Source organism: Equus quagga, chromosome 21 (genome assembly GCF_021613505.1).
Source record: "Equus quagga isolate Etosha38 chromosome 21, UCLA_HA_Equagga_1.0, whole genome shotgun sequence".
Taxonomy (NCBI): domain Eukaryota; kingdom Metazoa; phylum Chordata; class Mammalia; order Perissodactyla; family Equidae; genus Equus; species Equus quagga.
The window spans coordinates 41,174,899-41,201,492 of NC_060287.1; the positions used below are offsets into that span (position 1 = coordinate 41,174,899).

A 26,594-nucleotide genomic window follows, 5' to 3' on the forward strand; every position below is an offset into this window, starting at 1 on the left:
ACACATGTGAGTGAGGCCATTTCAGACCCAAAAGCCCCAGCTGAGCTGCCAGATGACCACAGCCACATGAACGACACAGGCAACCCCAGCAGAAGAACCACCCATATCGCAGAATCACGAGCAAACAGATGATTGTTATTTTAATCCACTAAGTTTTGGGGTGATTTGTTACTCAGCCATACTACTGAAAGACCAGACATATCGGTGTGAGTTGTGTATTGACTGTTGCTGTTTCATTAGAGTCCATAGGGGTAACCAAACAACATGGAGAAACAGGATGTGCTTGTTAATTGTTACACATGTGGCATGGGCCCGCACTTCACTTGGAAGTTTTGAGTAGTTTTATAAAGCTCGTGACACAGCTGAAAGTACCATAGAAGGACAGCTCTGCACGTCAAGGCTGGCCTCAGCGTTCAAGTGCATGCACTGTTTTGTGATTAAAGTGTTTCCTTTGGACAGAGAAAACATAACGAGTGCTCCAAGCAGACCATTGTCTACTGGGACATGACGCTGACCACACACAGCTTCTACATGAGGTCAGAGGATTTCATCTTACCTCACAATGGGAGGCTGTCTTTTCTGGTTTATTGAGTGTTGGTGAATATTTTTGTGTTTGTTTTCTCCCATTTGTCAGGCTGCAGGGCCTTCGGTGATGTCTCAGTGTTTTGGGTCCAAGGGTCCAAGGTGGAGACTTCTCATGCACAAAACGACACCATCAACAACCAACGGATCTGATGCTGTGTGAAGTGAGCATGATGGCTTCCCTCCTACTCCCTGTATGCGCAGGTCACACAGTTTCTGGTAAGTGGTGGTGGTAGAAAAGGTGGTGTCAGAAGGGTCCTCCCATAGGGCTCTGCACTGGCAGGCCCCCTGGCCCTTCTGCGCCTTAGTTCTGTGGTTTCTTCATCTGCTCATTCACTTGTTCATACATACAACAGACATTCATTAAGCACTTACTGTGTGCCTGGTTCTGGGTGACAGTGGTGAGCAGGTCAGATGGTGGAGGCATACTTGATGACATCTGAAGTCCATTTCAGCTCCTAAACAATGAGTTCTGTGTTCAAAGTTACAGGAGTAAGTGGAACTACTGCCTAAGCCTCGACCGTTCTGAATCCTGTAGGGAAGGAGAAGCAGCAGCCCCTGAGACTCGCAAACCTCTCTCCTTTGGCTCTGCTGTGAGACTGAGGCCCCAGGCACCCTGTGTCTCAAGGCTGTACCTCTCTCTGGATCTTCCATCCATGGCATCCTCACGCCTTCCTCTCAGACAGGATACCTTTTCTCCTGCACATAGTCTCCGCAGAGGACCCACTTATCCTGTACCTAAGACACTGGGTACAGGCTGAGCCTCTTTCAGGGGTGCCGAATGAAGGGCCACATATCCCTTCTCCATGTCAGCATGTCCCTGTGCTGTGAGAACCGTGCGTCTGGATGGCCCTGATCTCAAACAGATTGTTTGACACTGATCCTCAGCCCTGAGCTTGGAAATGTGGTTGCCAAACCACAGGGCTCTGAGGCCCCTTCCAGGCAAATTTCGGGACGTCCAGGGGATTGTATGCTCATGGTGTCCCTTTCCTCTTAATGGTTTTGTGACTCAGAAGTTACTTTTTAAGCAAAGAGAATTCTGTATGCTTCTTGAGTATAAAGGGCACAGAACGAAATAAAGGCAAAAAACATCTTTGGGATCCAGAGAATAAGCTTTCAGATATGTGAGTTCATACACAGAAAAAAGTTAAAACCAAGCAATATGAAAGTTTAAGATCCTTCAATTCCAGGGAAAATGTCAGTAGTTAAGGCCCCAGATCACCTCGGCACACATGGGGTGCAAAGTGTGACACTGCTTTTCTAAGTCAGAATTTGGAGGAAAACGTGCTTCCTTTTGGGCATGGAGTCCTGGGTGCCATGGTGCTGGGAACTGTGGTTTGGTAACACTGCTGTCAGGAAAAGGGGAAACATTGGGTTTGAACAAAATTATAGAAGACGGGGTTAGTCCAAGGACTCTGAAATTGATACTTGTTTATAGAAGGTGGAAGTTCAAGGCTTGAATCAGGAATCTATTTACTTTGGTTTCAGATGTAAGTCTAACAAATTTGATCTTCTGATTTTCTAACCTATAACAGATGGAGAACAAAAAATTGGAAAGGGATGTGAGCTCAGGGCCCCCAGAGAAGGGAGGCTGAGAGCCCAGAAGTGAGGGTTGACAGTGTCACAATGAGAAAGGGGTGGAAAACCCAGAAGAAGCTTTGTGTGTGTGTGGGGCTTCAGATGCAGCTCCATGGGGCAGCTGGGTTCAGGGAAACTGCTCTGCATTCCCGCTGAGCCCTGAGGCATCCCTGCCACGTGAGGACCTGTATCAGCAGACACTGCTGAGGCGCATCTGCTCCTCGGTGGGTCACAGTCCTGCGGGGGTGACTTCCATTGGAATCTGCATTTAAGGAAGGAAGTTATGGTTATCTGAAGAATCCACATGCCTGGAGGTCCTTGTCCCCCCACAACACCTGGCAAATGAGCAGTGCTTGTGCGGTAACCTGCACATGGGCCACGAAGTGGTGCCAGGAGGGGAGAGCACATGGGGATCAGAGCAGAGCAGCAGAGGGCGCCAAGTTAAAAACACCTATGACCAATTCAAGCTCTGGGCGTCCAAGGCTAATTACATGCAGGTGTCCAGGTGGTTCAGTGACGGTCCAGGAGACCAAGGGGGAACAGATGGCAGCTGGAGGGCCCACAGGTATAACCAGGGTCCTCCCAGGGGTAAGGCCATTCCTGCCATCACCACTGGCCTCACTTGACCAACACTGACAGCGACCTGCTACCTTTGCAGAATCCCTCCATGTGTCCCCACAACAACTCTGTGCCCAGGCCTGGCTTGGCCGCTGATCCCCTCCTACGCTGGCCAGCTGGGCTGAAGCCCTATCCCATCAAGTTTTGCCGGCAGCTCTGCACTTGATCAGTGAGGTGGAGTGCCCCTCCCTGCTGCCCCCAGGTGCCCGTGGCCCCACTTGCCAACACCTACCTGGAGCTGGAGGTCATGGCTGCTCTGCATGGATGCAGGTGGCCAGGCAGGGTCAGGAGGGCAGTGAGGCAGGGTGGTGCTGGGTTGCCCCTGCAGTCTGCTCACATCACTTGGGGCTGGGATAGCCAGTCTGTCCTTGCTCTGCCTTGTGGGCTCAGCTGGGCTGTCGCTGTGGCTGCTGCCAGTGCCTGGAGAGCTGTCCTTGGAGTCAGGGGTGGGAAAGGGGCTAAGCTGTGGGGCCTCTGGAATGGCGTCTCTTAGGCGGCCACCTGGGTGCTGGACACTTGGCGCCCGTCCTCTCACCCACCTGTAAGTTTCCTGGGTCTGCAGCCCCATCGGTACCCACCGCTCTTGCTTGGCAGCTGGGCTGGGGTCTGCACCATAAGAGCCCGGTATAACCAAGGGTTCCTGTAGAAGTGCCCGGGGAGGACAGGCAGGGCTCCCTGTGAGCTGGCTTCCCCTCAGGGAGTGGGGTGGGTGCTCTCGACTCCCAGGTGTGTCCTCTGGTGTACCCAGTGCCCCTTGCACAGATGGGGGCCGACCCCTGCACAAACTGGGAGGAAGGTCACGGGCTGGCCCTTCCCATGAAAGACAGGGGTCAGCCACAGTTGAACACGGGTGGCTGAAGGAGTCAGGCTGGGTCTGCCCTGCTCCCTGCCCTGACCCCCACTCCATGGGGACCACTACTGGCTGGCCCTGGATGGGGGAATCCCAAATGCTGACAAAGTGACGAGTGCCACATGGGTTGACACAGGAGGTGGGGTCTGAGGTGATCAAAGGCCTCTGACACTGACCGCCGTGTCTGAGTGTCCAGGGCATGGATTCTTTGCAAAAATCTAGAACACCAGGGCCTGGCTGAGCCAGGTGTCCGGGGACATTTTCTTCCAAAGAGAGTGAAGGTGTGTGGTTTGGCGGAAACACCTGAGCAGGCTGGCTGGGACTCGAGGCCTTAGGCAGTGGGCCGAGGTAAAATATTGCTGGATTCTGGCATATCTCCAAATCCACAGGTGCTGCCTGGCTGTGCTGAAGCTGCCTCTGTGGGGGGCTCTGGAGTGTGGGGCCAGAGATGGGAAAATGGTGAGGATGTGCTTGAAGGTAGCTGGGCACTGTGCTTGTGTCCTGAGGGGAAGTTACTTCCCTGGCTGGCTGCGCTCGGCCCAGAGAAGACTGTGGCCTCAGGGTCTGTGGAGCAGTTGTGCCGGCGAGTGAGGGCAAGCCCACATCCCCTCTGCCAAGAAAAAATGCCTCCTTCTTGCTATGGGGGCCCCTTCTCTGGCTGGGAGGCAGCAGGCAGCAGTTCTGAGGCCCTGCAGAGTCTGAGTCAGCCCTGAGAAGGTCCTCTTCCCACAGATGCTGGTCAAGGTCGGCGACCCCCAGGTGCTGGAGAGTGGAGCAGAGATCGGGCTGTTCTTCCATGTCCTTCTCCAGCAGGGTCTCGATGAGGGTCAAGAGGGAGCTGTCTTCCTCTTGCTCTTTCTCCTCCTTGTCCTCACATCTGTCATGAGACCCCCACCTCTCCAAGGGTGAGCCTTGAGGGGTGGGAGTGATGCAGGACAAGTACATGGGTTCATCTTGCTGCATCGTGGCTCCAAGGAGAGAGCCCTGGTACACAGGGCCCTGGCCAGTGGCAGGGCCATTCCTTGCCTTGGTCCTATTCCTGGCTGGGAGGGTGGTCAGGGGGCCTGAGGGGCTGCTCTCATACAGGATGGCCTCCCCTGTGGTGAAGGTGAATGGCAGCTGCGGCCCGCTTGTGCAGGTGCTCCTCCCCCTCCGCATTCCTGAGGTTAAGGAAACACAAGACCAAATGTGACAATGGGGATATGAACAAGAAAGGGGTCTCCTGGCCAGCGGACAGTAGTGGCCAAGTTACCGAACAAGTGAGCAAGGGGGCAGGACATCATCTGTTCTGGTTTTTCCATCCAAGGAAGAACAAGTCATAAGATTGAATTTGCTTCTTGTATCTTTTGGAGAATGAAATCTTGGTCAATGCTTTCTATCTTGGATTCTGTAATAGTCTCAGAGGAAACTGCTTATTTGTGGGATGAGTATTCCAAAAATCCATGGAGAAATTCCCTAAACTTCAAGTTTATTTCGAAAAGAAAAAATCATTACACAAATATGACATATGCAACCGCTTTTCACTGGGGAAGACAATTTCTCCCTTCCATCCTCCTCTTCTTCCCTTCCAAAAGACATATGGGACATGGCTGCTGTAGGGCTGCTGCCACAGTCACGTGAGACCAGGCTCAGCAAGGGGATAACCTTCCGTCTCTGGCCTGACTTCACTTGGAATCCCACATTTGGTTTGGAGCCCCACAAAGGAAAACTGACTGAACCAAAATAGAGTGTCTTTGGCAGAAGCTGACCAGGACGGTGTGGGCACAGGAAACCCTATCACTAGAGGGACCTTTAGAGAAGTTGGTATCTCACCCAAAGATCTCTGGTCATACCCTTTGTCTTTAAGACTATTTTGATATTAATACAGCCACTCTGGCTTTCTTATGCTTACTGTTTGTATTATATATCTTTTTTACATCAGATTACTTTCAACCTGTTTGTGTCATTATTTTAAAATGTATCTCTTGTAGAAGGCATATTGTTGACTGCTGCTTTCTTATCCATTCTGACAATCTGTATCTTTTAATTGGAGCATTTTATTCATTAACATTTAATGGAATTATTGATATGGCTGGATTTGGGTCTTCTATATTACTATTCACTTTCTGTTTGTCCCCTCTGTTTTTCTGTTTCTCTGTTCATCCCTTTCTTGCCTAGATACATGCATTTTTTAAAGAAATTTATTTTAATTTACATACTGGATTTTTTGCTGTATCTTTTGCATTTTTTTAATGGTTGCTCTAGGAATTACAATATACACTCTTAACATTTCAACGTCTACTTACAATTAGTACTGTGCCACTCTTACATAAAACATAAGCACCTTGCAACTGTATAGTCTATGTACTCCCAATAACCATCCTTTATACTAGAGTTGTCATATATATCACATCCATGTTATAAATCTCACACTATGTGATATTTTTGGCTTTAAGCAGTTACATGTATTTTGTAAAAAGGGAGAAATATAACCTTTTATATTTATCCACATGTTTACCATCTCCCACCCTCTCCATTCCTTTTTCAAGGTTCAAGGTTTTAGTGGATATCATTGCCTTTACCTTAACAAATTTCTTTTAGCATTTCTTGTAGTGCAGGCCTAATGGCAACAAATTCTTAGCCTTTTAAAAGTGAAAATGTCTTTATTTGCTATCATTTTTTTTTTATTAATGTTATGATAGATTACAACCTTGTGAGATTTCAGTTGTACATTTTTGTTAGTCATGTTGTGGGTACACCACTTCCCCCTCCGTACCCTCCCCCCACCCCCCCCTTTTCCCTGGTAACCACCGATCAGATCTCCTTCTCAATATACTAATTTCCACCTATGAGTGGAGTCATATAGAGTTCGTCTTTCTCTGACTGACTTATTTCGCTTAACATAATGCCCTCGAGGTCCATCCACGTTGTTGTGAATGGGCCAATTTCGTCTTTTTTTTTGGCTGAGTAGTATTCCATTGTGTATATATACCACATCTTCTTTATCCAATCATCAGTTTCTGGGCATGTAGGCTGGTTCCACGTCTTGGCTATTGTAAATAATGCTGCGATGAACATAGGGGTGCAACGGACTCTTGAGATATCTGATATCAGGTTCTTAGGATAGATACCCAGTAATGGGATGGCTGGGTCATAGGGTATTTCTATTTTTAACTTTTTGAGAAATCTCCATACTGTTTTCCATAGTGGCTGTACCAGTTTGCATTCCCACCAACAGTGTATGAGGGTTCCTCTTTCTCCACAACCTCTCCAACATTTGTCGTTCTTGGTTTTGGATGTTTTTGCCAATCTAACGGGGGTAAGGTGATATCTTAGTGTAGTTTTGATTTGCATTTCCCTGATGATTAGCGATGATGAACATCTTTTCATGTGTCTATTGGCCATATTCATATCTTCTTTTGAGAAATGTCTGTTCATGTCCTCTGCCCATTTTTTGATCGGGTTGTTTGTTTTTTTGTTGTTAAGCAGTGTGAGTTCTTTGTATATTATGGAGATTAACCCTTTGTCGGATAAGTGGCTTGTAAATATTTTTTCCCAATTAGTGAGCTGTTTTTTTGTTTCAATTCTGTTTTCCCTTGCCTTGAAGAAGCTCTTTAGTCTGATGAAGTCCCATTTGTTTATTCTTTCTATTGTTTCCCTCAACTGAGGAGTTACAGTGTCCGAAAAGATTCTTTTGAAACTGATGTCAAAGAGTGTACTGCCTATATTCTCTTCCAAAAGACTTATTGTCTCAGGCCTAATATTTAGGTCTTTGATCCATTTTGAGTTTATTTTGGTGTGTGGTGAAAAAGAATGGTCAATTTTCAATCTTTTGCATGTGGCTGTCCAGTTTTCCCAGCACCATTTGTTGAAGAGACTTTCTTTTCTCCACTGTAGGCCCTCTGCTCCTTTGTCGAAGATTAGCTGTCCATAGATGTGTGGTTTTATCTCTGGGCTTTCAATTCTGTTCCATTGATCTGTGGACCTGTTTTTGTACCAGTACCATGCTGTTTTGATCACTGTAGCTTTGTAGTATGTTTTGAAATCGGGGATTGTGATTCCGCCGGCTTTGTTTTTCTTGCTCAGGATTGCTTTAGCAATTCGCGGTCTTTTGTTCCCCCATATGAATTTTAGGATTGTTTGTTCAATTTCTGTGAAGAATGTTCTTGGGATTCTGATTGGGATAGCATTGAATCTGTATATTGCTTTAGGTAGTATGGACATTTTAACTATGTTTATTCTTCCAATCCATGTGCAAGGAATGTTTTTCCATCTCTTTATGTCATCGCCTATTTCTTTCAAGAAAGTCTTGTAGTTTTCATTGTATAGATCCTTCACTTCTTTGGTTAACTTTATCCCAAGGTATTTTATTCTTTTCGTTGCAATTGTGAATGGGATAGAGTTCTTGAGTTCTTTTTCTGTTAGTTTATTGTTAGTGTATAGAAATGCTAATGATTTATGCACGTTAATTTTATACCCTGCTACTTTGCTGTAGTTGTTGATTATTTCTAATAGTTTTTCTGTGGATTCTTTGGGGTTTTCTATGTATAGGATCATGTCGTCTGCAAACAATGAGAGTTTTACTTCTTCGTTACCTATTTGGATTCCTTTTATTTCTTTTTCCTGCCGAATTGCTCTGGCCAGCACCTCCAGTACTATGTTGAATAGGAGTGGTGAAAGTGGGCACCCTTGTCTTGTTCCTGTCCTCAGAGGGATGGCTTTCAGCTTTTGTCCATTGAGTATGATGTTGGCTGTGGGTCTATCATATATGGCCTTTATTATGTTGAGGTACTTTCCTTCTATACCCATTTTACTGAGGGTTTTTATCATAAATGGGTGTTGGATCTTGTCGAATGCTTTCTCTGCATCTATTGCGATGATCATGTGGTTTTTGTTTTTCATTTTGTTGATGTAGTGTATCACGTTGATTGACTTGCGGATGTTGAACCATCCCTGTGTCCCTGGTATAAATCCCACTTGATCATGGTGTATAATCTTTTTGATGTATTGCTGTAATCGGTTTGCCAAAATTTTGTTGAGGATTTTTGCATCTATGTTCATCAGTGATATCGGCCTGTAGTTCTCCTTCTTTGTGTTGTCCTTGTCAGGTTTGGGGATCAGAGTGATGTTGGCTTCATAGAATGTGTTAGGGAGTTCTCCATCTTTCTCAATTTTCTGGAACAGTTTGAGGAGAATAGGTATTAAGTCTTCTTTGAATGTTTGGTAGAATTCTCCAGAGAAGCCGTCTGGTCCTGGACTCTTGTTTTTGGGGAGGTTTTTGATTACCGTTTCTATTTCCTTACTTGTGATTGGTCTATTCAGATTCTCCATTTCTTCCTGATTCAGTTTGGGGAGATTGTAGGAGTCTAGGAATTTGTCCATTTCTTCCAGGTTGTTCAATTTGTTGGCATATAGTTTTTCATAGTATTCTCTTATGATCTCTTGTATTTCATTGGTATCTGTTGTGATTTCTCCTCTGTCATTCCTGATTTTATTAATTTGCGATTTCTCTATTTCTCTCTTCTTTTCTTGGTGAGTCTGGCTAGGGGTTTGTCAATTTTGTTAATTCTTTCGAAGAACCAACTCTTTGTTTCATTGATCCTTTCTATTGTCTTTTTTGTTTCAATATCGTTTATTTCTGCTCTTATTTTTATTATTTCCCTCCTTCTACTGACTCTGGGCTTTGTTTGTTCTTCTTTTTCTAGTTCTGTTAGGTGTCGTTTGAGGTTGCTTACGTGAGCTTTTTCTTGTTTAGTGAGGTGAGCCTGTATTGCAATGAATTTCCCTCTTAGGACTGCTTTTGCTGCATCCCAAATGATTTGGTATGTCGTGTTCTCATTTTCATTTGTCTCCAGATAATATTTGATTTCTTCTTTAATTTCTTCAATGATCCATTGTTTGTTGAGAAGCGTGTTGTTTAGTCTCCACATTTTTGCACCTTTCTCTGCTTTTTTCTTGTAGTTGATTTCTAGTTTAATAGCGTTATGATCAGAAAAGATGCTTGATATTATTTAAACTCTCTTGTATTTATTGATGTTTGCTTTGGTTCCCAAAATATGGTCAATCCTTGAGAATGTTCCATGTGCACTTGAGAAGAATGTGTAACCTGCTGTTTTTGGATGAAGTGTTCTATATATATCTATTAAGTTCATCTGGTCTAATTTTTCATTTAATTCTATTATTTCCTTGTTGATTTTCTGTCTGGATGTTCTGTCCATTGGTGTTAATGGTGTGTTGAGGTCCCCTACTATTATTGTATTGTTGTTGATGTCTTCTTTTAGTTCTATTAAGAGTTGCTTTACAAATTTTGGTGCTCCTGTGTTGGGTGCGTATATATTTATAAGTGTTATGTCTTCTTGGTGGAGAGTCCCTTTTATCATTATATACTGTCCCTCTTTATCTTTCTTTATCTGTTTTGCTTTGAAATCTACCTTGTCTGATATTAGTATAGCGACACCTGCTTTCTTTTGTTCATTATTAGCTTGGAGTATTGTTCTCCATCCCTTCACTCTGAGTCTGTGTTTGTCTTTGGGGCTGAGGTGTGTTTCCTGGAGGCAGCATATTGTTGGATCTTGTTCTTTGATCCATCCTGCCACTCTGTGTCTTTTGATTGGGGAGTTCAATCCATTTACATTTAGAGTGATTATTGAGACGTGGGGGCCTACCACTCCCATTTTGTGTCTTGTTTTCCGGTTTTCTTCAGTTTCCTTTGTTTCTCGTCCCATGGTTTAATCTGTTCTGATGTAGAGCTGCTACTCTCTGTTGTTGTCCTTCTACTTATCTCCTCTGCTCTTGGTTTTGTAGCCCCTTTCCTTTTTTGGATTTTTCAGGAATGAGGGTTTTCCTGAGGATTTCCTGAAGAGGAGGTTTTGTGGCAATGAACTCCCTTAATTTTTGTTTATCTGGGAAAGTTTTTATTTCTCCATCGTATTTGAAGGATATTTTCGCTGGGTAGAGAATTCTCGGCTGTAGATTTTTGTCCTTCAGACTTTTGAATATATCATTCCACTCTCTTCTAGCCTGTAAAGTTTCTGCTGAGAAATCTGCTGATAGCCTGATGGGGGTTCCTTTGTAGGTTAGTTTCTTTTGCCTGGCTGTCCTTAATATTTTCTCCTTGTCGTTGACTTTTGCTAGCTTCACTACTATATGCCGTGGAGTTGGTCTTCTTGCATTGATAAAGTTTGGAGATCTATTGGCTTCTGTCACCTGAAGATCCATCTCCCTCACCAGATTTGGGAAGTTCTCAGCCATTATTTCTTTGAATAGGTTTTCTGCCCCTTTCTCCTTCTCTTCTCCCTCTGGTATACCTATAATCCTTACATTGCATCTCCTAATTGTGTCTGATAATTCTCGGAGAGTTTCTTCATTTCTTTTAAGTCTTGCTTCTCTCTCCTCCTCTGCCTGCAACAATTCTATATTGCCATCTTCCAAATTGCTAATTCTTTCCTCCATATTATCGGCCCTACTGTTCAGAGCATCTAGATTTTTCTTAATCTCCTCTATTGTGTTCTTCATTTCCAATATTTCTGTTTGGTTCTTCTTTATCGTATCAAACTCTTTTGTGACATAGCTCCTGAACTCGTTGAGTTGTCGGTCAGAGTTCTCTCTTAACTCATTGAGAATCTTAATGATGGCTGTTTTGAAGTCATCGTCATTTAGGTTATATATCTCATTTTCTTTGGGATTGTTTTCTGTGTATTTGTTACTTTCTTTCTGTTCTGGAGATTTAATGTATTTTTTCATATTGCTTGATGTTGTTGATTTGTGCCTCCGCATGGAGATAGAGTTTAGTTGCTCCTTTCACTTGTTTCAGCTGCTGCGGTGGGGGGAGCAGCTGTTTATACTTCACCAACCAGGAACCCTGTCCGTAGTTGCTAACTGGGCCTGGGCCCCTCTTCGTAGCCACAGTGGCCCTTTGGATTCCCTCCTCTGCCATGGGGGCCGTCACAGGGGGGCTTCAGGCTGCAGGTGCCTACTGTTGCAGCCCACCTAGATGTGCTCTCTCCTTGGGGTCTGCAACGGTGTTATGGGCTTTTCCAGCGGCCAGGGGTGGGATCACTTATATTTGTCACTCCGTTGCTGTCGGCACCCACCAAATCTCACTTGTCCTCTATGGGTCGCAGGAGAGCTATTGGCATCTTCTACAGTCTGTGGTTAGTACACCTAGCTATGCTGCTTTTGCCCTGGGGTCTTCCAGCCTTGTGGCTGGCGGCTGGGTGCCTTCTACTGGTGCTGTGCAGAGGCTTTCCCTAAGGCTGCTGTGAGCCTGTAGGGTTTCCCCCTAGGCTACTAAGCTGGGTCTCTGGAAGTCTCTCCAGCCCCAGTCCTCTCTGAGATCTCCAGCAATCCCTAGCCTCACGGGGCGGGCAACGGCAGCGTGGGGGTCGCCCTGCCCTCTGGGATTCTCTCCAGGCCTCTCCCGGAGCCGTGAATGCTCAGCGTGGCCCCTCTGCTAACGGCAGACAGAGAGTTTTGTCTGCTGCCCGGGCGGAGCTCTGGCGCTTCCCCTCCGGGTCGCAGAACCGGCCTTTGAAAGTTCCCCCCGCCCCGGTCCTCTCCGAGATCTCTGGCAATCCTTAGCCCCACGGGGCGGGCAACGGCAGCTGGGGGTTGCCCTGCCCTCTGGGATTCTCTCCGGGCCTCTCCCGGAGCCGTGAATGCTCAGCGTGGCCCCTCTGCTAACGGCAGACAGAAAGTTTTGTCTGCTGCCCGGGCATAGCTCCGGCGCTTCCCCTCCGGGTCGCAGAACCGGCCTTTGAAAGTTTCCCCAGCCCCGGTCCTCTCCGAGATCTCCGGCAATCCCTAGGCCCACGGGGCGGGCAACGGCAGCTGGGGGTCGCCCCGCCCTCAGGGCTTCTCTCCGGGCCTCTGCCGGGAGCCCTGAATGCAGGGCGTGGCCCCTCTGCTAATGGCAGATAGAGAGTTTTGTCTGCTGCCCAGGCGGAGCTCCGGCGCTTCCCCTCCGGGTCGCAGAACCGGCCTTTGAAAGTTCCCCCCGCCCCGGTCCTCTCCGAGATCTCCGGCAATCCCTAGTCCCACGGGGCAGGCAACGGCAGCTGGGAGACCTCCGTGCCCTCCGTGTCTCTCTCTGGGACCCTCCGGGCGCCCCGAGCACCAGGCTGGGTCTCCCCGCCAATGGCGGGGAGAGACTCTCCCCGCGGGCTCAGGTGTGCAACTCCAAAGTTTCCCTCTGCGTTTAGGAGTAATTGCGGGGGGTTTAGGTAGGGTTCTGGTCACCTGTTTCCACCGTCGCTCCTCTGTTGTGTTCTCGCTCCTGCCCTAGATGTGTGTAGATCCTCTGGGGGCGTCCGTTGGAAGAAAGCCACTTGTGGGTACTAGGCTGCCCGTCGGGGTTGGAGAGTTTTCACCTATTTCCACATCCTCCCGGAGGAAAGTCCATCCGCCTTCCGATGTATAGTCGCGTGGGTGTCTCAGACGTCCTGAGATGCTGTCTGGATATCCTTTGTCAAGCGATAAGTGTCCAAATAATTGTAGACTCGAAGGGCGAGAGACAAAGAGGACTACTCACGGCGCCATCTTGGATCTTCTATTTGCTATCATTTTTGAAGGATATGTTTACTGTCCACAGACTTCAGAGTTGAAAATTTTTTTTTTAAAGATTTTATTTTTTTTCCTTTTTCTCCCCAAAGCCCCCTGGTACATAGTTGTATATTCTTCTTTGTGGGTCCTTCTAGTTGTGGCATGTGGGACACTGCCTCAGCGTGGTTTGATGAGCAGTGCCATGTCCGTGCCCAGGATTCGAACTAATGAAACACTGGGCTGCCTGCAGCGGAGGACGCAGACTTAACCACTTGGCCACGGGGCCAGGCCCCAGAGTTGAAAATTTTTAAAAGCACTTTAAAGATATTATTCTAATGTCTTCTGATCTCCATTGTTTCTGACAAGAAGTCCACAATAATTTGAATCACTGTTCCCTATATGTAAACACTTTTTCTCTTAGATTGCTTTCAAAGTTTTCTCTTTATCTTTGGTGTTCAACAGTCTGACCAAAATACGCCTTGGTGTGGTTTCTTTTTGTATTTATTCTGTTCGGAATTTGCTGAGGTTCTTGGAGTTATAACTTTCAGCAAATTGGGAAACTTTCTGGTTATTATTTCTTGATATATATATATATATATATATATATATTTTTTTTTTTTCTACCCACTCTCTCTGTTCTCTTTCTGGGATTTCATTTACCTGTATGTCAGTTCCACAGATCTCTGAGGCTGTTTCTTTCTTTTTTCAATCTTTTTCTTCTGTTTGTTTTTCAGATTGAATAACTCTATTATCTCGCTTCAACTTCACAAACTCTCCTGTCATCTCCAATCTGTTGTTAAATCCACCCAGTGAATTTTTTATTTTAGATACTGTTCCAAATTTTCTGTTTTTTATAGTTTCTATTTTTCTACCGAGAGTTCTTATCTTTTCACCCATCATAAGCATATTTTCTTTAATGTCCATGTGTGTAATTATAAAATTCTTATCCAATATCTGGGTCATCTTAGGGCTGGTTTCCATTGATTGCCTTTACTTTTGAGACTTTCTTGTTGGTTTTTTTCTTCTTCTTCTTCTCTCCAAAGCCCCCAGGTATATCATTGTATATTCTAGTTGTGAGCGCCTCTGGTTGTGCATCTTGTCTCTTTATATATCAAGTAATTTTGGATATTTTTGAATCTTTGACCAAATGACAAGTAATTTTGGATTTTACCCTGGAGATTGTGATGATACATTGTAGATTTGGATTCTATCATGTTTCTCCAAAGGTCACTGATGTTTTGTTTTGTTTAACTTGACTGGACTGAAAATGCAAATTCTATTTCCCTTGTGAGGAATGACAGCTAAAACCTCTGTTTAGCTCATCTGGCCTTAGGTTGGCTGCTTGGATTACATCCCACACCTGCATGGTTCAGGGGTCAGCAGAGATTTGGATTGAGTTTACTCGTAGAGTTTGAGGGCTCCTTCTCTCTGGCTCTCTCTCTAGAAGAGAGAAGTAAAAAAATAGTTTTCATTTCTTAATCTTGCAGCTGCTGCAATTACTCCAATCTCTGTTCTTGTGTCATTAAGACCACGAGTTTTCTGAGTATTTAGCTGCCCAGAACCAAGTGCAGTCTTCCCTCAGACTAAAAGCAGTAAAACCCAGGAAACTCACCCAATGCCATTCCCTTCTTTTAAGCGTTTATTTTCCAGTGACTCTGGTTAGTTTTTTAATATTTTGTCCAGAAGTTTTACTTATTGTTTTCATAGTGTTACTTAATGGGAGAGTTGATGCAAAAAGAGCAACTTCACCATTACCAGCAGCAGAACTGGTAAGAGTTTCAGGAAAATTTAACACAATGAGAATCAAATCTGAATAAATTTTCATAGTAAAAGTTATGAGGTACTCTCCCAAGCTCCCCATCCTCCCAATGCCTAATCTGTTGCCATAACCTCACTTACTGGTTTGTCTTGTCCTCATGGATTTGAAATGCCTCTTTAATTGAACAATAAATTTTCCATATGCTCACCTAGATCTGTTTCTTGACAGCCTACCTAGTCATTGCTCTGTCTATCTGATGCTAGGACAACTCTGTCCCAAAGTCAGTGTTGCATTAAGCCTGGCCGGAGAATAATTTGGTAAGACTTTTTTGTTTCTTTTTGAGGAAGATTGGTCCTGAGCTAACATCAGTGCCTATCTTCCTCTACTTTATATGTGGGACGCCTGCCACAGCATGGCTTGCCAAGCGGTGCCATGTCCACACCTGGGATCCAAACTGGTGAACCCTGGGCCACCGAAGTGGAACGTGCGCACTTAACCACTGCGCAACCAGGCTGGCCCCTGGTATGACCTTTCTGGTAAGCAATTTGACAACAGTATGAAGGGCCTTTGAAATGTTTTAACCCTTTGACTTAAAAATTTCACTCTTGAGAATCCTTCTAAGGAAATAAGAATAGAGGCCAGATATTTAGATACAAAAATATTCATCACAATGTCTTCATAATAAAAAAAATCTCCCAAATTTTAATATTTAATGTAAGGCTATGATGTATTCATACAGGAGTATATACAGTCATAAAAATATTTATGGATACTTTGACATGAGAAATTGCTTTCAATTTATTTTTATGTGGAAAAACTAGAATATAAAAGTATATGTAGGATATGATTTGAAGTATAAAACTTAAATATGTGTCAAAACATATCTGACAGAAATACATCAGTATATTGACAATAATTTTCTCTGAGTGGTAGAAAGAACAGCTGATTTTTACTTCACTTTTGCAATGTTTTTCATTTTCTAAGTTTTCCACAATGGGCAGGTATTACTCTTGCCCTCAATGAAACAAACATTAACCAACAAAACCACTGGTTCCTAAATGTCTTGCTTAGTGAACGGACAGAATAAGACAGCTGATAAGAGCCAAAGAAAAGGCACAAAAAGCCCTTTTATTTTTATAAGGTAGCAAACAGGTATATTTATGAGGTGCTTTTCTGAGGCCAGGGTGGAATCAAGCTGAGAATCCAAGTTGTTTGACACAGCTTTATAATTTCCCCATCATCTAAGTATACTCAGAAGGTTGCAGGCTGAAAAGGCAGGGAAGTTTGTTATGTTTGTTATGTGCATATTTTGGCATTACTGGATCTGTGGTCACTCTTCAGAATACGGCACTAATGAGGCCTGGGCCAGATAACTTATCTGAGCTCATTCATCATTCCCTGCATCCACAATCCTGACCATCCATCTTACACACACACACATGCTGCAGACCCAAATGAGCTCTGGCCATTCAGGGCCGCAGGATAGAAGAGAACGTTTGGTGGTTTTACATGCTGGTAATGTAAAAATAACTAACAATAATTAGACTCTTCTTGTTTGTATGCACATTACAGTTTACAAAGTTGTAGACTGACAAGAAAGTGGACCTGAAGGTTTAAACATGAAACCTTGGTCTTATGCAAGTGAGTGCAGACTCTCTGTTACCCAGGAAGTGTCATGGGAGAGTAACCTGCCCCACTGAGAAGAGCCTACAGAGTGATGGCTTTGATTCTTGTTGCCCCAAAAGGGCATAGAGCCACAGCAGAGGCAAGTAAGCAAGAAGTGGGGAAGGTGGGCTGAAGGAATGGCACTTCTGAGAGGCACATAGATCTCTGCAAAGTGCAAGGGAGGACAGTCACTTCCGTTGTATAGTTGATGGAAGACTCTATATACAGAATTCAAATTCTGGGCAAATGGAGTCTGGGAATTCTCTGCTAGTTTTCAGGGCCTCAACACCAGCAGCCATTCTGGCACAGGCCTGAGGAGGCGTGAGGATGAAAATCTGTGAACCAGGAGCATGACAAGAAAGCCCATCTGGGGGAGCGGAAGCCCATGAAGGCTGCCTTGGGGATCCTCTGAGGAAGACAAGGGGCTGTGTTCACGCTTGGATAATGGCTCAGCTGAGAGGTGGGGCGGGCTCATTACAACACCCAAAGCCAGGCGTGGGTTCTTGTGGGTTCCTCCGCTGGACTCTGCCTTCCACACTCGGACAAGGCCGACTTAACCCGGCTGGTTCCTGTGCACACTCATCCCTCACAACGACCCCCAAAGGAGTCTCCCTACTGTACAGTTGGAGAAACTGAGGCCCATGGGGATTAGGCCTCTCCCGAAGGTCAAACAGCTGGGGACGAGCTGCCACCAAGGCTCAGCCTCAGAGAACGCAGTCGAACTCCCAAAGCGAACGGCTCACGGTGGGAGAAAGATGGCGCCGGGACCACAGGCGGCTAACTTCCGGCCCCTATTTGTGTCGGGCCCTCACTTCCGGCTCTTACTTCTGTCCCACCCTCACTGCCGGCTCTTATTTACGTTGCTCCCACACGGCCCATCCTCATTTGCGTCGGGCCCTTACGTACAGCGGGGGCTGTATTTACGCCTTGTTTCACGATTACTCACGTACACAGGACCCTTTCTTACGTTAGGGCTCGCTGTTGGGCGACGATGCAGTCGGGCTGGCCGCTGCGGAACACCAGGCGGGCGTTGGACTGCACCCACAGCCAGCCGGCCTGCTTGGTGAGCAGCCGGAACACCGTGAGCCCGCTCTCGCCCGTCCTCATCACTGCAGAGCGAGAGGGTGCTCCCATCACACCTGTGCTCCCTCCAACCCTCTGGAACCAGCCCTCCAGGAGGCAGGGGGCGGGTCCAGAGCCCCAGAGATGTGTGCGAGGATTTCCCCCACCTCCCATGGGGCAGGGTTGGGCCCCAGGGTCTTCCCGAACTCACTCCGCACATGGTTCTCCGCACAGTACATCATGTCGGCCACGTGGATGAACTGGTAGCCCGATCCCCTCCTGCAGAGTTCGCTCTCGGTGTAACCCAGGACCACCTTGCCTCTGTGTAGAGGAGACACGCACACCCTTATCTTACAGCCTCACAGTGATGCCAAAAGGAACAAAGAGTTGATGAGGATTATTTTAGGCTGGTTACTTTTAAAAACTGCAGATGAGTAGGAGGCTCTGAGGAGTGGAATTTGCTTGCCCTTTGATGAGAGACATTTGCATTTGTGAAGGAAGTCTCCATCTGTGGGCGATGTCTCCCTCTCTGCACCAGGAGGAAGGGGGGATGACCTTATCTCTAGAAACTCTTAATGGGGACGGCAAGGACTTAAGTCTTGTTTATTGTGCTTGTCTGGTAACCTCATGTAGCTGACTCCCCCCACCACCAACAATCCTCCTTTGTCTTTAGCTGAAGATAATATTTAAGGTGGTGGATTCTGGCATTTACTTAATCTGGTTTGATTCTTATCTAAAAGTTATAAGACCACCCAATAACCAGACCCCACCTGCACTATCATTTTAACAACTTTTTTACATATTCTTTCCTTTGTCTTGTAAAGAGATAACTCACATACCTATGCCTTAAATTTAGCCATACTCTCAACCCATGTTCACAGCAGCAGCTCTGACTGCCCATGGGTCCTGTCCCCATGCAGCAGCAGCAGCAGCTCCTCCTGCCCTTGGGTCCTGTCCCCACGCAGCAGCTCTGACTGCCCATGGGTCCTGTCCCCATGCTATTTCACACTATTCTCTAAATAAAAGAGCACTACTGCCAGACCTTGAGAGTCCAAGAAATCTTTCATTCGACCCCTTGGCTCACCAACCCCGCATCATTTCCTGCTGTCTGACATTACACAACTCATTTGGACAATTGTTCTTGCCTTGCCTTTGGTCTTAGACTCAGGATTTGGGCCATAGCCAATCTTGGAGCACTCTTGAGTCCCTTGGAGTCATGAACTTCTGTTCAGAGGGATATACCTGGAATCACAGGCTATTGGTGTGAAATCCAATTCGTGTTTTGTTTGGAAAAGAAATGTTTTGTTTTGGAGGTCCAGGATGGTGAGTGGCTGGCAAGGTGTTGCAATAGCAAACAGGGTGAGTTGAGGAGACACGAGGATGCCATCTTCTGACCTATTGTTCTTTCCAGGGAGGAGTCTAAGATGGCCATGGAAGTTCAACTCCTAGAAAAAGCAGACCCCAAATGTAATAAGCAGAGAAAAGAGAAGAGGATGTTAAGTAGCTAAAACAGTGAACATAACTTCTCCATTATGGGACTCAGAGGGTACAGTATCCTCCTTGGAGTCGAACAGGCAGGACTTCCCCTCTCACCCCTAGAGCATAGGTGTGCACACGCCTGGAGGTTTCTCATTCTTCTACCCTGCCCATGAGGCCCTGATCACTTTTCATGGCTCCTCAGTCCTCCCTGGGGGCCCTAACCCACACCCCACAGAGCTTCAGAGTGTACTGTTAATTGAGCTGTGAGAGGATATACAAGTCCAGGAATTGGTAGGCACTGTTAGCTGATTTTGGTGATAGTGAAGAAGGTGGATGTTCACATCCTGAGTTCACCAAGGACCCTCCACTTAGGGCTGTACCAGAGGTAACAGGTATAACTAAATCCCAAGGAAACATATCCCAAGTCTTAACCAGGCAGAAGAAGGTTCAAAAGACAACTTGATCTTTAACAGTCTAACGCTCTGAAATGGCTGTGAGCTGAAGGCCAGAGGGCCCTTCTTGGGATGGTAAGGAAGCCTGGCCCAACTCTTGGGCAGTGTTCCATCTGAGTAGAGCCATGCACCAGTTTAGGAAGTTCTTGACCCTGTAAGAACAGTGTGATTACCAGAAACCCGGAGGAATTGTCCAGCAGGCAGCGGAACCGACAGACAAAGCTTCTCTCCAGATAGGAGGGGTCCTCCAAGGGCAGACGCTGTAGGCTGTCAGTGGAGGCTCCACTAAGTGGGGGGATCTTCTCCCCAGGCAGAGCTGGGAGGACAGAGAGACAAATGAGGCTCCACCAGAACAGTTCATCACCACAGAGCTCAAAAATCTATAGTTCTGGAAGAAACTGGTGGGTGGAGAGACTGTGGGGTCACAAGCACTGTGGCCAAGTGAACTTTGGCCTTCACCAATAAGATGACCTTGATCAGCCACTCAGGCTGACTTTCTCATTTGTCAAATGATGCTAGCACTCCTGCCTGCTTACTTGCCCTATGGTGTCCTGAGGATCAAGATAAAAATGAAATGATGCATATAACATATATCCAGCAACCCTGTTGGCTCTGTTGTGGAATATACCTTGGAACCAACCACTTCTCATCACTTCTACCTCTACTGTGCTGGCCAGTTTCCATATTATCAGCTGGGCAGAACATCTTGGTGGTTAAGAGCATGGACCCTGGACCCAGACTGGAACTTCACCTGTTGTGTGACCCTGGATAAGTTATTTAACCTCTTTATGGGCCTCAGTTTTCTTATCTGACTTCATAAGGTTATTATGAGAATTAAACAAATTTATATACATAAAGCAGTTGGAAGAGTACCTGGCACATTGTAACCTCTATATAAATTGGTTGTTATTCTCATTTTTTTTTCTTGCTTTAACTTTGCCATAGCGTTCTAACTGGTGTCCCTGCTTCCGCCCTTTACCCCTACAGTCTGTCCTCCACTCAGCATCCAGAATAACATTAAAATACAAGTCAGGTCATGTCACTTCTCTGCTCGGAATTCTCCAGTGACTTCCTACCTCAAAGTCTATAGTGGCCTGCATGGCCTACCTGATTCCCCCTACCCCCCCAGGAATTACCTACCAGTCTCCCCCTTAACTCTCTCTGTGCCCTCCTTCTCATTCCTCAGCTGTGCCAAGTGTGTTTCTGCCTCAGGGCCCTTGCACCTATGCTCTTCCTTCCTCTTGCACTGCTCTCCTCCATTTATCCACACTTCTGTAAATGGCAACAAGCCCACCACATAACTTTTCTCTCTCCTTACTACCTTGGTTTCTTCTTAGCACTATACCCCACCAGATATGGTATGTGTTTATTCATTTGTTAATTTTTTTTACCCCCTTCCCCCATTAAACTTTAAGCTCCATCAGAATAGGGACTTGGGGGCTGGCCCAGTGGCACAGCGGTTAAGTTCACATGTTCTGCTTTGGCAGCCCAGGGTTCGCTGGTTTGGATCCTGGGTGCAGACCTATGCACCACTTGGCAAGCCATGCTGTGGCAGGCTTCCCACATAGGAAAAGTAGAGGCAGATGGGCACGGATGTTAGCTCAGGGCCAGTCTTCCTCAGCAAACAAAACAAAAAAACCAACCAAACAACAAAAGAAGATTGGCAACAGTTGTTAGCTCAGGTGCCAATCTTTAAAAAAAAAAAAAAAGAATAGGGACTTGGTGTGTTTTGCTCACTGCTCTATCCCTAATGCCTAGAACACAGCCTGGCACGTGACAGGCACTCGGTAAACATTTGTGAACTGAAGGACTGAACCAAACATGGTAGAAATGGTGATTTTTCTCAGCCTTGTTGTCTACGATGGATGTCAGTTATTGCTCCTTTGTAAGGAAAAGAAAATGCTATGCACAGAAAAGTGACAGAATAGCCTCCCTAACAAGAAAAAGTACTTCTGTGGAGGACGCTGCTTTCACCTTTTTTGGAGTGCTGGTTCAGCTTCCTCTCTCTCTCAGCCCAGGAGTTTGTAAGGAAGTCTTCTCAAAGGGTAACAAGAGAAAAACCAAACTCTTGGGATTAAAAATAAAAGGACCATCTAAACTTCATTAGAAAGTCAGGGATGAAAAACCAGATCTATTCTATTTTGCTGTAATTCTCAACCTGACAGGTCAGATTATATTTATATTTACACTGATGGTTTTCCCTGTGTCACGTGAAAATTTGATTTATTTAGACTTAAGTTCTGCAGAAGAATAAAATGAGAACAGGCTTACAATAGCTTAGCAACCCTGAATGTTTTAATGGGAGGAATGAAGGGAAGGACTTAGTCAGAGTATGATCTGATAAATTTTATTGCTGTTCTTTCTTAATCTCATGTAATAAAGCCCCTAGCACCATATCTGGCACATGGCGCACCCTCAGTAAGTGTTAGAAAGTCTGCATTAACTTGAATTTGGTTTAGGTGGGTGGTTTTTAGATATTTTTCTGGCATATTTATAGCACTATTATTGAAGTTTTACTTGTATTTTGAAGAATATTGTCATGCATACATTTATAAACATATAGATAGACTGCTGTAGGGTTTCTGCCACTGCAGGGATGTAAGAGTATAAAAGGAATTTAAAAACATGAAATTATATGCAAAATTTCAGAGTATCCATTGTGAAGGACATAATTCAAACTTGCCAGTGTCAGCAAGTGTACAAAAGTCTACTGCTCACTGTGGGATTTACAAATACATTCTGACTATGGTTTAAAATTAACCCAGGCCTCTCTAACCATAGAATTTGTGCTGATAAAAATGGATAATCTTGCATTTCAGAATTTGTCTATTTAAAGATGCTACAGGATTTACTAGATTTAAATTTCATTTCCTAAACTGCCAAATGAAGGAAATAACATATAACACTCTTCCTAAGTGGACATGAAAATTCCAATCAATATTTTATTTGGGGGTTGGGAAAAAGAATGGAAAATTCCAAGGAAGTGGAAACAAGAATTATAATGGTATATTGTAAATTCACCACATGGTTTGCTACCTCAAAGTATGTTATTCATACCTTACATATAAGACATAAATAAAAAGCGATGGAAACACACTAAAAATTCTTTTTGAATGACTTTATTTGTATGTATTTGACTCCAAAGTGCTATAAATGAAGTAAGAAAATTTGGAGTATTTTTGACCTCACTGTCTTGAAAAAGTGCCAAGAACTATTTGCTCATAGCTATTCAATTTATTAAACAAAAAATCTGTTGGATTCTTATTGACAATTTTTTAAGTATTCTCAAATATTTTAGATTTATGTATGAAAATACAGTTGGAACAGGAAGTCATTACTTTCATTGAGGAAGAAGTGAAAGAAATATAAGGAACCACTAGGTCAGAGGCAGTAGTGGTGCAGGAACTAGAGAGCTGAGGGCACTGGGTTGTTGGTATTGTGTCTTGGCCTTAGACTACTGACTACCTCAGTGGCTTTAGGAAGGTCCTCACTCCACTCTGAGGCTGTGCTTCCAGAGCTTTGAAACAGAGGGGCTGGAGTAGATGCCTACTCAACTCCACAGCCCACGCTGAACCTCAGATCTCTGTTCCTTTCCCTCGACCCTGGCTAGTCAATATGGACAGGGGTGGAGGCACAGAAAGACCCCATCAAAGGAGACACAAAACTCAATGCTGAGGACAAGTTTCCTCCCTTCAAGGAGCTGATAATCTGATGGGAAAGAGAAAAGAAAGTAAAGACGTGTTTCATGATAAGTAAATTTACCCTGCTGGACTTAGGGCTGATGGAGACAAAGTCTTGTGTGGAGTGTCTGAAGTGGGAGCAGGCTTTGGAGAGAGAAGGACTAAGATCACCACAGCAGCCATAGCTGAAGTGAACTACAGCTGGGTCTTACAAAGTTATACAACAATACCTTATAATCAGTCTTGTAAGTTTATTCTTTTTTAGTATTTTAGGCTGTTTACCACAAAAAGGATATCATTATTAGTGTGCAAACACTGGCAAATAGCTTTAATTTTTTCTAAGTGAAACGTCTGTTTTTTAGTATTTCATTCTTTTCTGACCATCCTTCACAACAAAACAGGGAAGAGCCTGTCCTTGCATCCTGTGTGGATGCATTAAATGCACTCTAAATCCTTGGAGAGGGGACCTGTATCTGACTTAGAAAATGGCATTTACTTGTAAATGACAATTTTGCCTTTTGCCTATGGTTTCCCACAGGTCAGCAGAGTAACAAATGCTCAGGGCCTAATGGCCACCCATCCTGTATACTCATAAAATACACAGATTTGAGTCCCCTGCCAGCCTGAACATGGTTCAGGGGACTCACCTACCTGGGAAGGGAGAATATTTCCTTCAGCCTGAGTCCTATCACCCACCAGTTGGATCCATCTGGGCAAGCCTCAATCTCCTCATTGTACATTCATTTGTTCCCACAACTAATATTCACTGAGTGCTCAGTGAATTCACTTTGTCTCAGGCACTGTTCTAGGTACTGAGAATACACCAGTGAACAAGACAGTCACAATCCTTTCTTGCATCCTACTCGTAGTAAAAACAACAGAATCTCACTCCACATGGATGTTTTCCAGTTACCAGGAGGATCAGATGAGGTCACAGATGTGAGAGGGATCTGAAAGATGCAGAGTCCTGTGCCAATGCCCATGAGCTGATTCCTGAGGCAGCTCCCCTTCGTTTCTTCCCCTCTTGTACCTGGGACCTAGTGAGTGCTCGATCAGTGCTTAATGCAATAGACGTTCCAGCTGAGAGAGTGTAACTTCCTGGTCTGATTTCTTACTTATGGACTGCAAAGGTTGAAACACAAGTGCAGGGTTGACTTTGCATTACAGCCCTTTTCCCTCCGAGCCTTGGGGACTTACAGTGGGTGTCCTGCTCCTCCTCTCTGCTGACAGGTGCTGTGTCTGGAGACCAGCATAACTGGCTCTGGAACATGGCTCTGTCCTCCTTGTGGATCAGCTCAAACACATTCTGATAGATGACATCTGACTGCAAAGACCAAGGGCAGTGTCACACTCCTGGGGCAGCTGCCTGCCTTCCTGAGCCAGGTGTGGGGGACTTGAATTGGCCACCCCAAGATATGTCTCTTTGGCATGAGGATTATTTCGGGCTGGTTATTTTTAAAAACTGCAGACATGAGAGAAACTCTGAAAAGTAGAAGTTACCCTTTGTTAAGAGACATTTACATTTGTAAAGGAAATCTCCACCTGTAAATGTGCCTCCCTCTTTGTACCAGGAAGAAGGGGGGATGACTTTATCTCCAGAAACTCTTATCAGTGTGGAAGGCAAGGACTTAAATCTGCATAATTACCTTACTTTTGTTTACTGTGCTTTTCTGATAACCTCCCATAACCAATTCTCCCCACCCCCAACATCCTCCTTTGTCTTTAGCTGAGGATGGTATTTAAGGTGAGAGATTCTGCCATTTTGGTGAGTTACTCAGTTTTTCTGGGTCTGTCCCATGTATACAAGTTATAAAGCTTTGTTTAATTTTCTCCTGTTATTCTGTCTCATGGGAATTTAATTCATTATCCGGCCAGAAGGACCCAGAGTGGGTAGAGGAAATGTCTTCTTCCCCTACACAGGTATGACTTGTTTACCTCAGATGTTTCTGAACCATGATGTCCAGCTCTTCTGACACCTTCCAGGCAGCTTAGACTGTCCTGTCCTTGTCCCTCCCTAACCTGGGGGCTGGCTGGTGCACTCTGCTCCTGTTTCCCTCCTCTGGTCTTGCACAGCCCATCTTCCCAGGCTGCTGCTGTTCCCTGACCCAGAAAACTTCACATGAGGTGGGCACTGCCATGGTGTTGGAAGCCATGCCTGTATTGTGTCTTGAAAAGGGTGGCAGTTCTTGGGGAAAGTGGGAAGGAAAGAGTGACTGCCTAGGAGATAAGTCACAAATCAGTAGCAGGGAGATGCTGGAGATGGCGAACACCCATAGGAAGTTACTGAAATAGCCTCTCCAGTTGGCTTGAAGCTCTATGGAAGGAGAATGTTGAGTTTTCCTGGAAGTCAGTCATTAGCAATCTGGATAACAAAATCAAACTGAATCAGAACAAAAATCTCATTTCCAGGGAGATCCAAGTTTGTTCTGTCATTTGTTGAAGGAGATGAGGGAATATAAATGCTAACGTAATCTCAAAACAAATGGGTTTAGCTATGTAGTGACTTGAACACAAAAAAGAATTAAGGTATCCTGTCCTCATACAGATTTTGCATATTTGGACATAATGAGAATGTTAAATAGTCTTCCAACTAGTTTGCCTTGAGGAGTGTTAGTGTGTTCCTTGTAAATCAGACAGGTTTAATTAAAATATAAGGAGTCTCTTCACCCTCACTTATAGTTAATAATTTAAGTTGTGTTCTATTTGAGTATAGTTTGGGATTCTTCTTGACCTTCTGACAAGGAATTAAGTGCAGTTGAAAGTTTTCTGTCAGCAATAAAAATTCTACTGGACCAAATGCTGTCCAAATAAGTTATATTCTTCTTCACTCTTCCCCTTATCCCCCTCCCCACACACAGCATGATCTTCAGGACCCTGTCGTATATAACCATTATCTGCCACTAAACTCAGGGAAAACCACTACATGGTATGGTGATAAATATTGACAAGGTCTGGTATCTAATCTATGAAAAGACAAAGACATTGAAGGGCTTGACAATGGGCCTCCAGGATGGAAGGAGGTGAGGGTAGGTGGAATGAAGACCCCATTTTATAAGGAAAGTCTGAGGGGAAGTAACAGAGCAAGAAGGGTTCAGGAAAACAGCAACGGATCTTGAGGGATTGCAGCATGGGGGGCTGAGGCCAAGGGAGGCGGGCTTCAGAGGGACCACCAGGCAAAATAGAAAAGACTGCCTGGAGGAGTGCTCTCTGCCTCTAACTGGTGGAGCCTCACCCAGTTCTCATGTGGGAGAGCTGAGGACAGAGGCAAAGGCCCCAGGTGGCCACTCCTCCCTGTGACACAGTGTGTGTGTGCGAGGCTTTGAGATGGAGACCTAGTCTTCTGACTCCCA

At 45.2% G+C, this 26,594-nt stretch overlaps 2 protein-coding genes across 2 annotated transcripts in view; both read right to left on the reverse strand.

The window, feature by feature from the left end:
* Positions 1 to 1,975: 1,975 nt before the first annotated feature.
* LOC124231551 (leucine-rich repeat extensin-like protein 5) lies at positions 1,976 to 3,918 on the reverse strand. The gene is made up of 2 exons (XM_046648344.1): positions 3,011 to 3,918; positions 1,976 to 2,422 (listed from the first exon to the last, which is right to left on the reverse strand). The coding sequence occupies exons 1-2, from the start codon at positions 3,827 to 3,829 to the stop codon at positions 2,390 to 2,392; spliced, it is 852 nt and encodes a 283-aa protein (XP_046504300.1). The 5' UTR covers positions 3,830 to 3,918; the 3' UTR covers positions 1,976 to 2,389.
* Positions 3,919 to 4,657: 739 nt separating this feature from the next.
* LOC124231311 (aryl hydrocarbon receptor-like) overlaps positions 4,658 to 26,594 on the reverse strand; it is a 35,300-nt gene continuing 13,363 nt past the window's right edge. Inside the window, exons 4-9 of the mRNA XM_046648020.1 lie at positions 24,442 to 24,568; positions 19,738 to 19,880; positions 18,876 to 19,078; positions 17,845 to 17,954; positions 17,539 to 17,680; positions 4,658 to 4,788 (exon numbers count right to left, since the gene is read on the reverse strand). Coding sequence (XP_046503976.1) covers positions 4,707 to 4,788; positions 17,539 to 17,680; positions 17,845 to 17,954; positions 18,876 to 19,078; positions 19,738 to 19,880; positions 24,442 to 24,568 — 807 coding nt within the window. The 3' untranslated portion in view covers positions 4,658 to 4,706. The remainder of the gene's footprint in view (positions 4,789 to 17,538; positions 17,681 to 17,844; positions 17,955 to 18,875; positions 19,079 to 19,737; positions 19,881 to 24,441; positions 24,569 to 26,594) is intronic.

Bases quoted from the DNA above. Each gene is read 5' to 3' on its own strand.
- LOC124231551 (XM_046648344.1), bottom strand. From the start codon at position 3,829: ATGCCCTGGACACTCAGACACGGCGGTCAGTGTCAGAGGCCTTTGATC. The intron at 2,423-3,010 runs GTAGGTGTTGGC...CCTTAAATGCAG, and splicing joins GCCATGACCTCCAGCTCCAG to ATTCCAATGGAAGTCACCCC.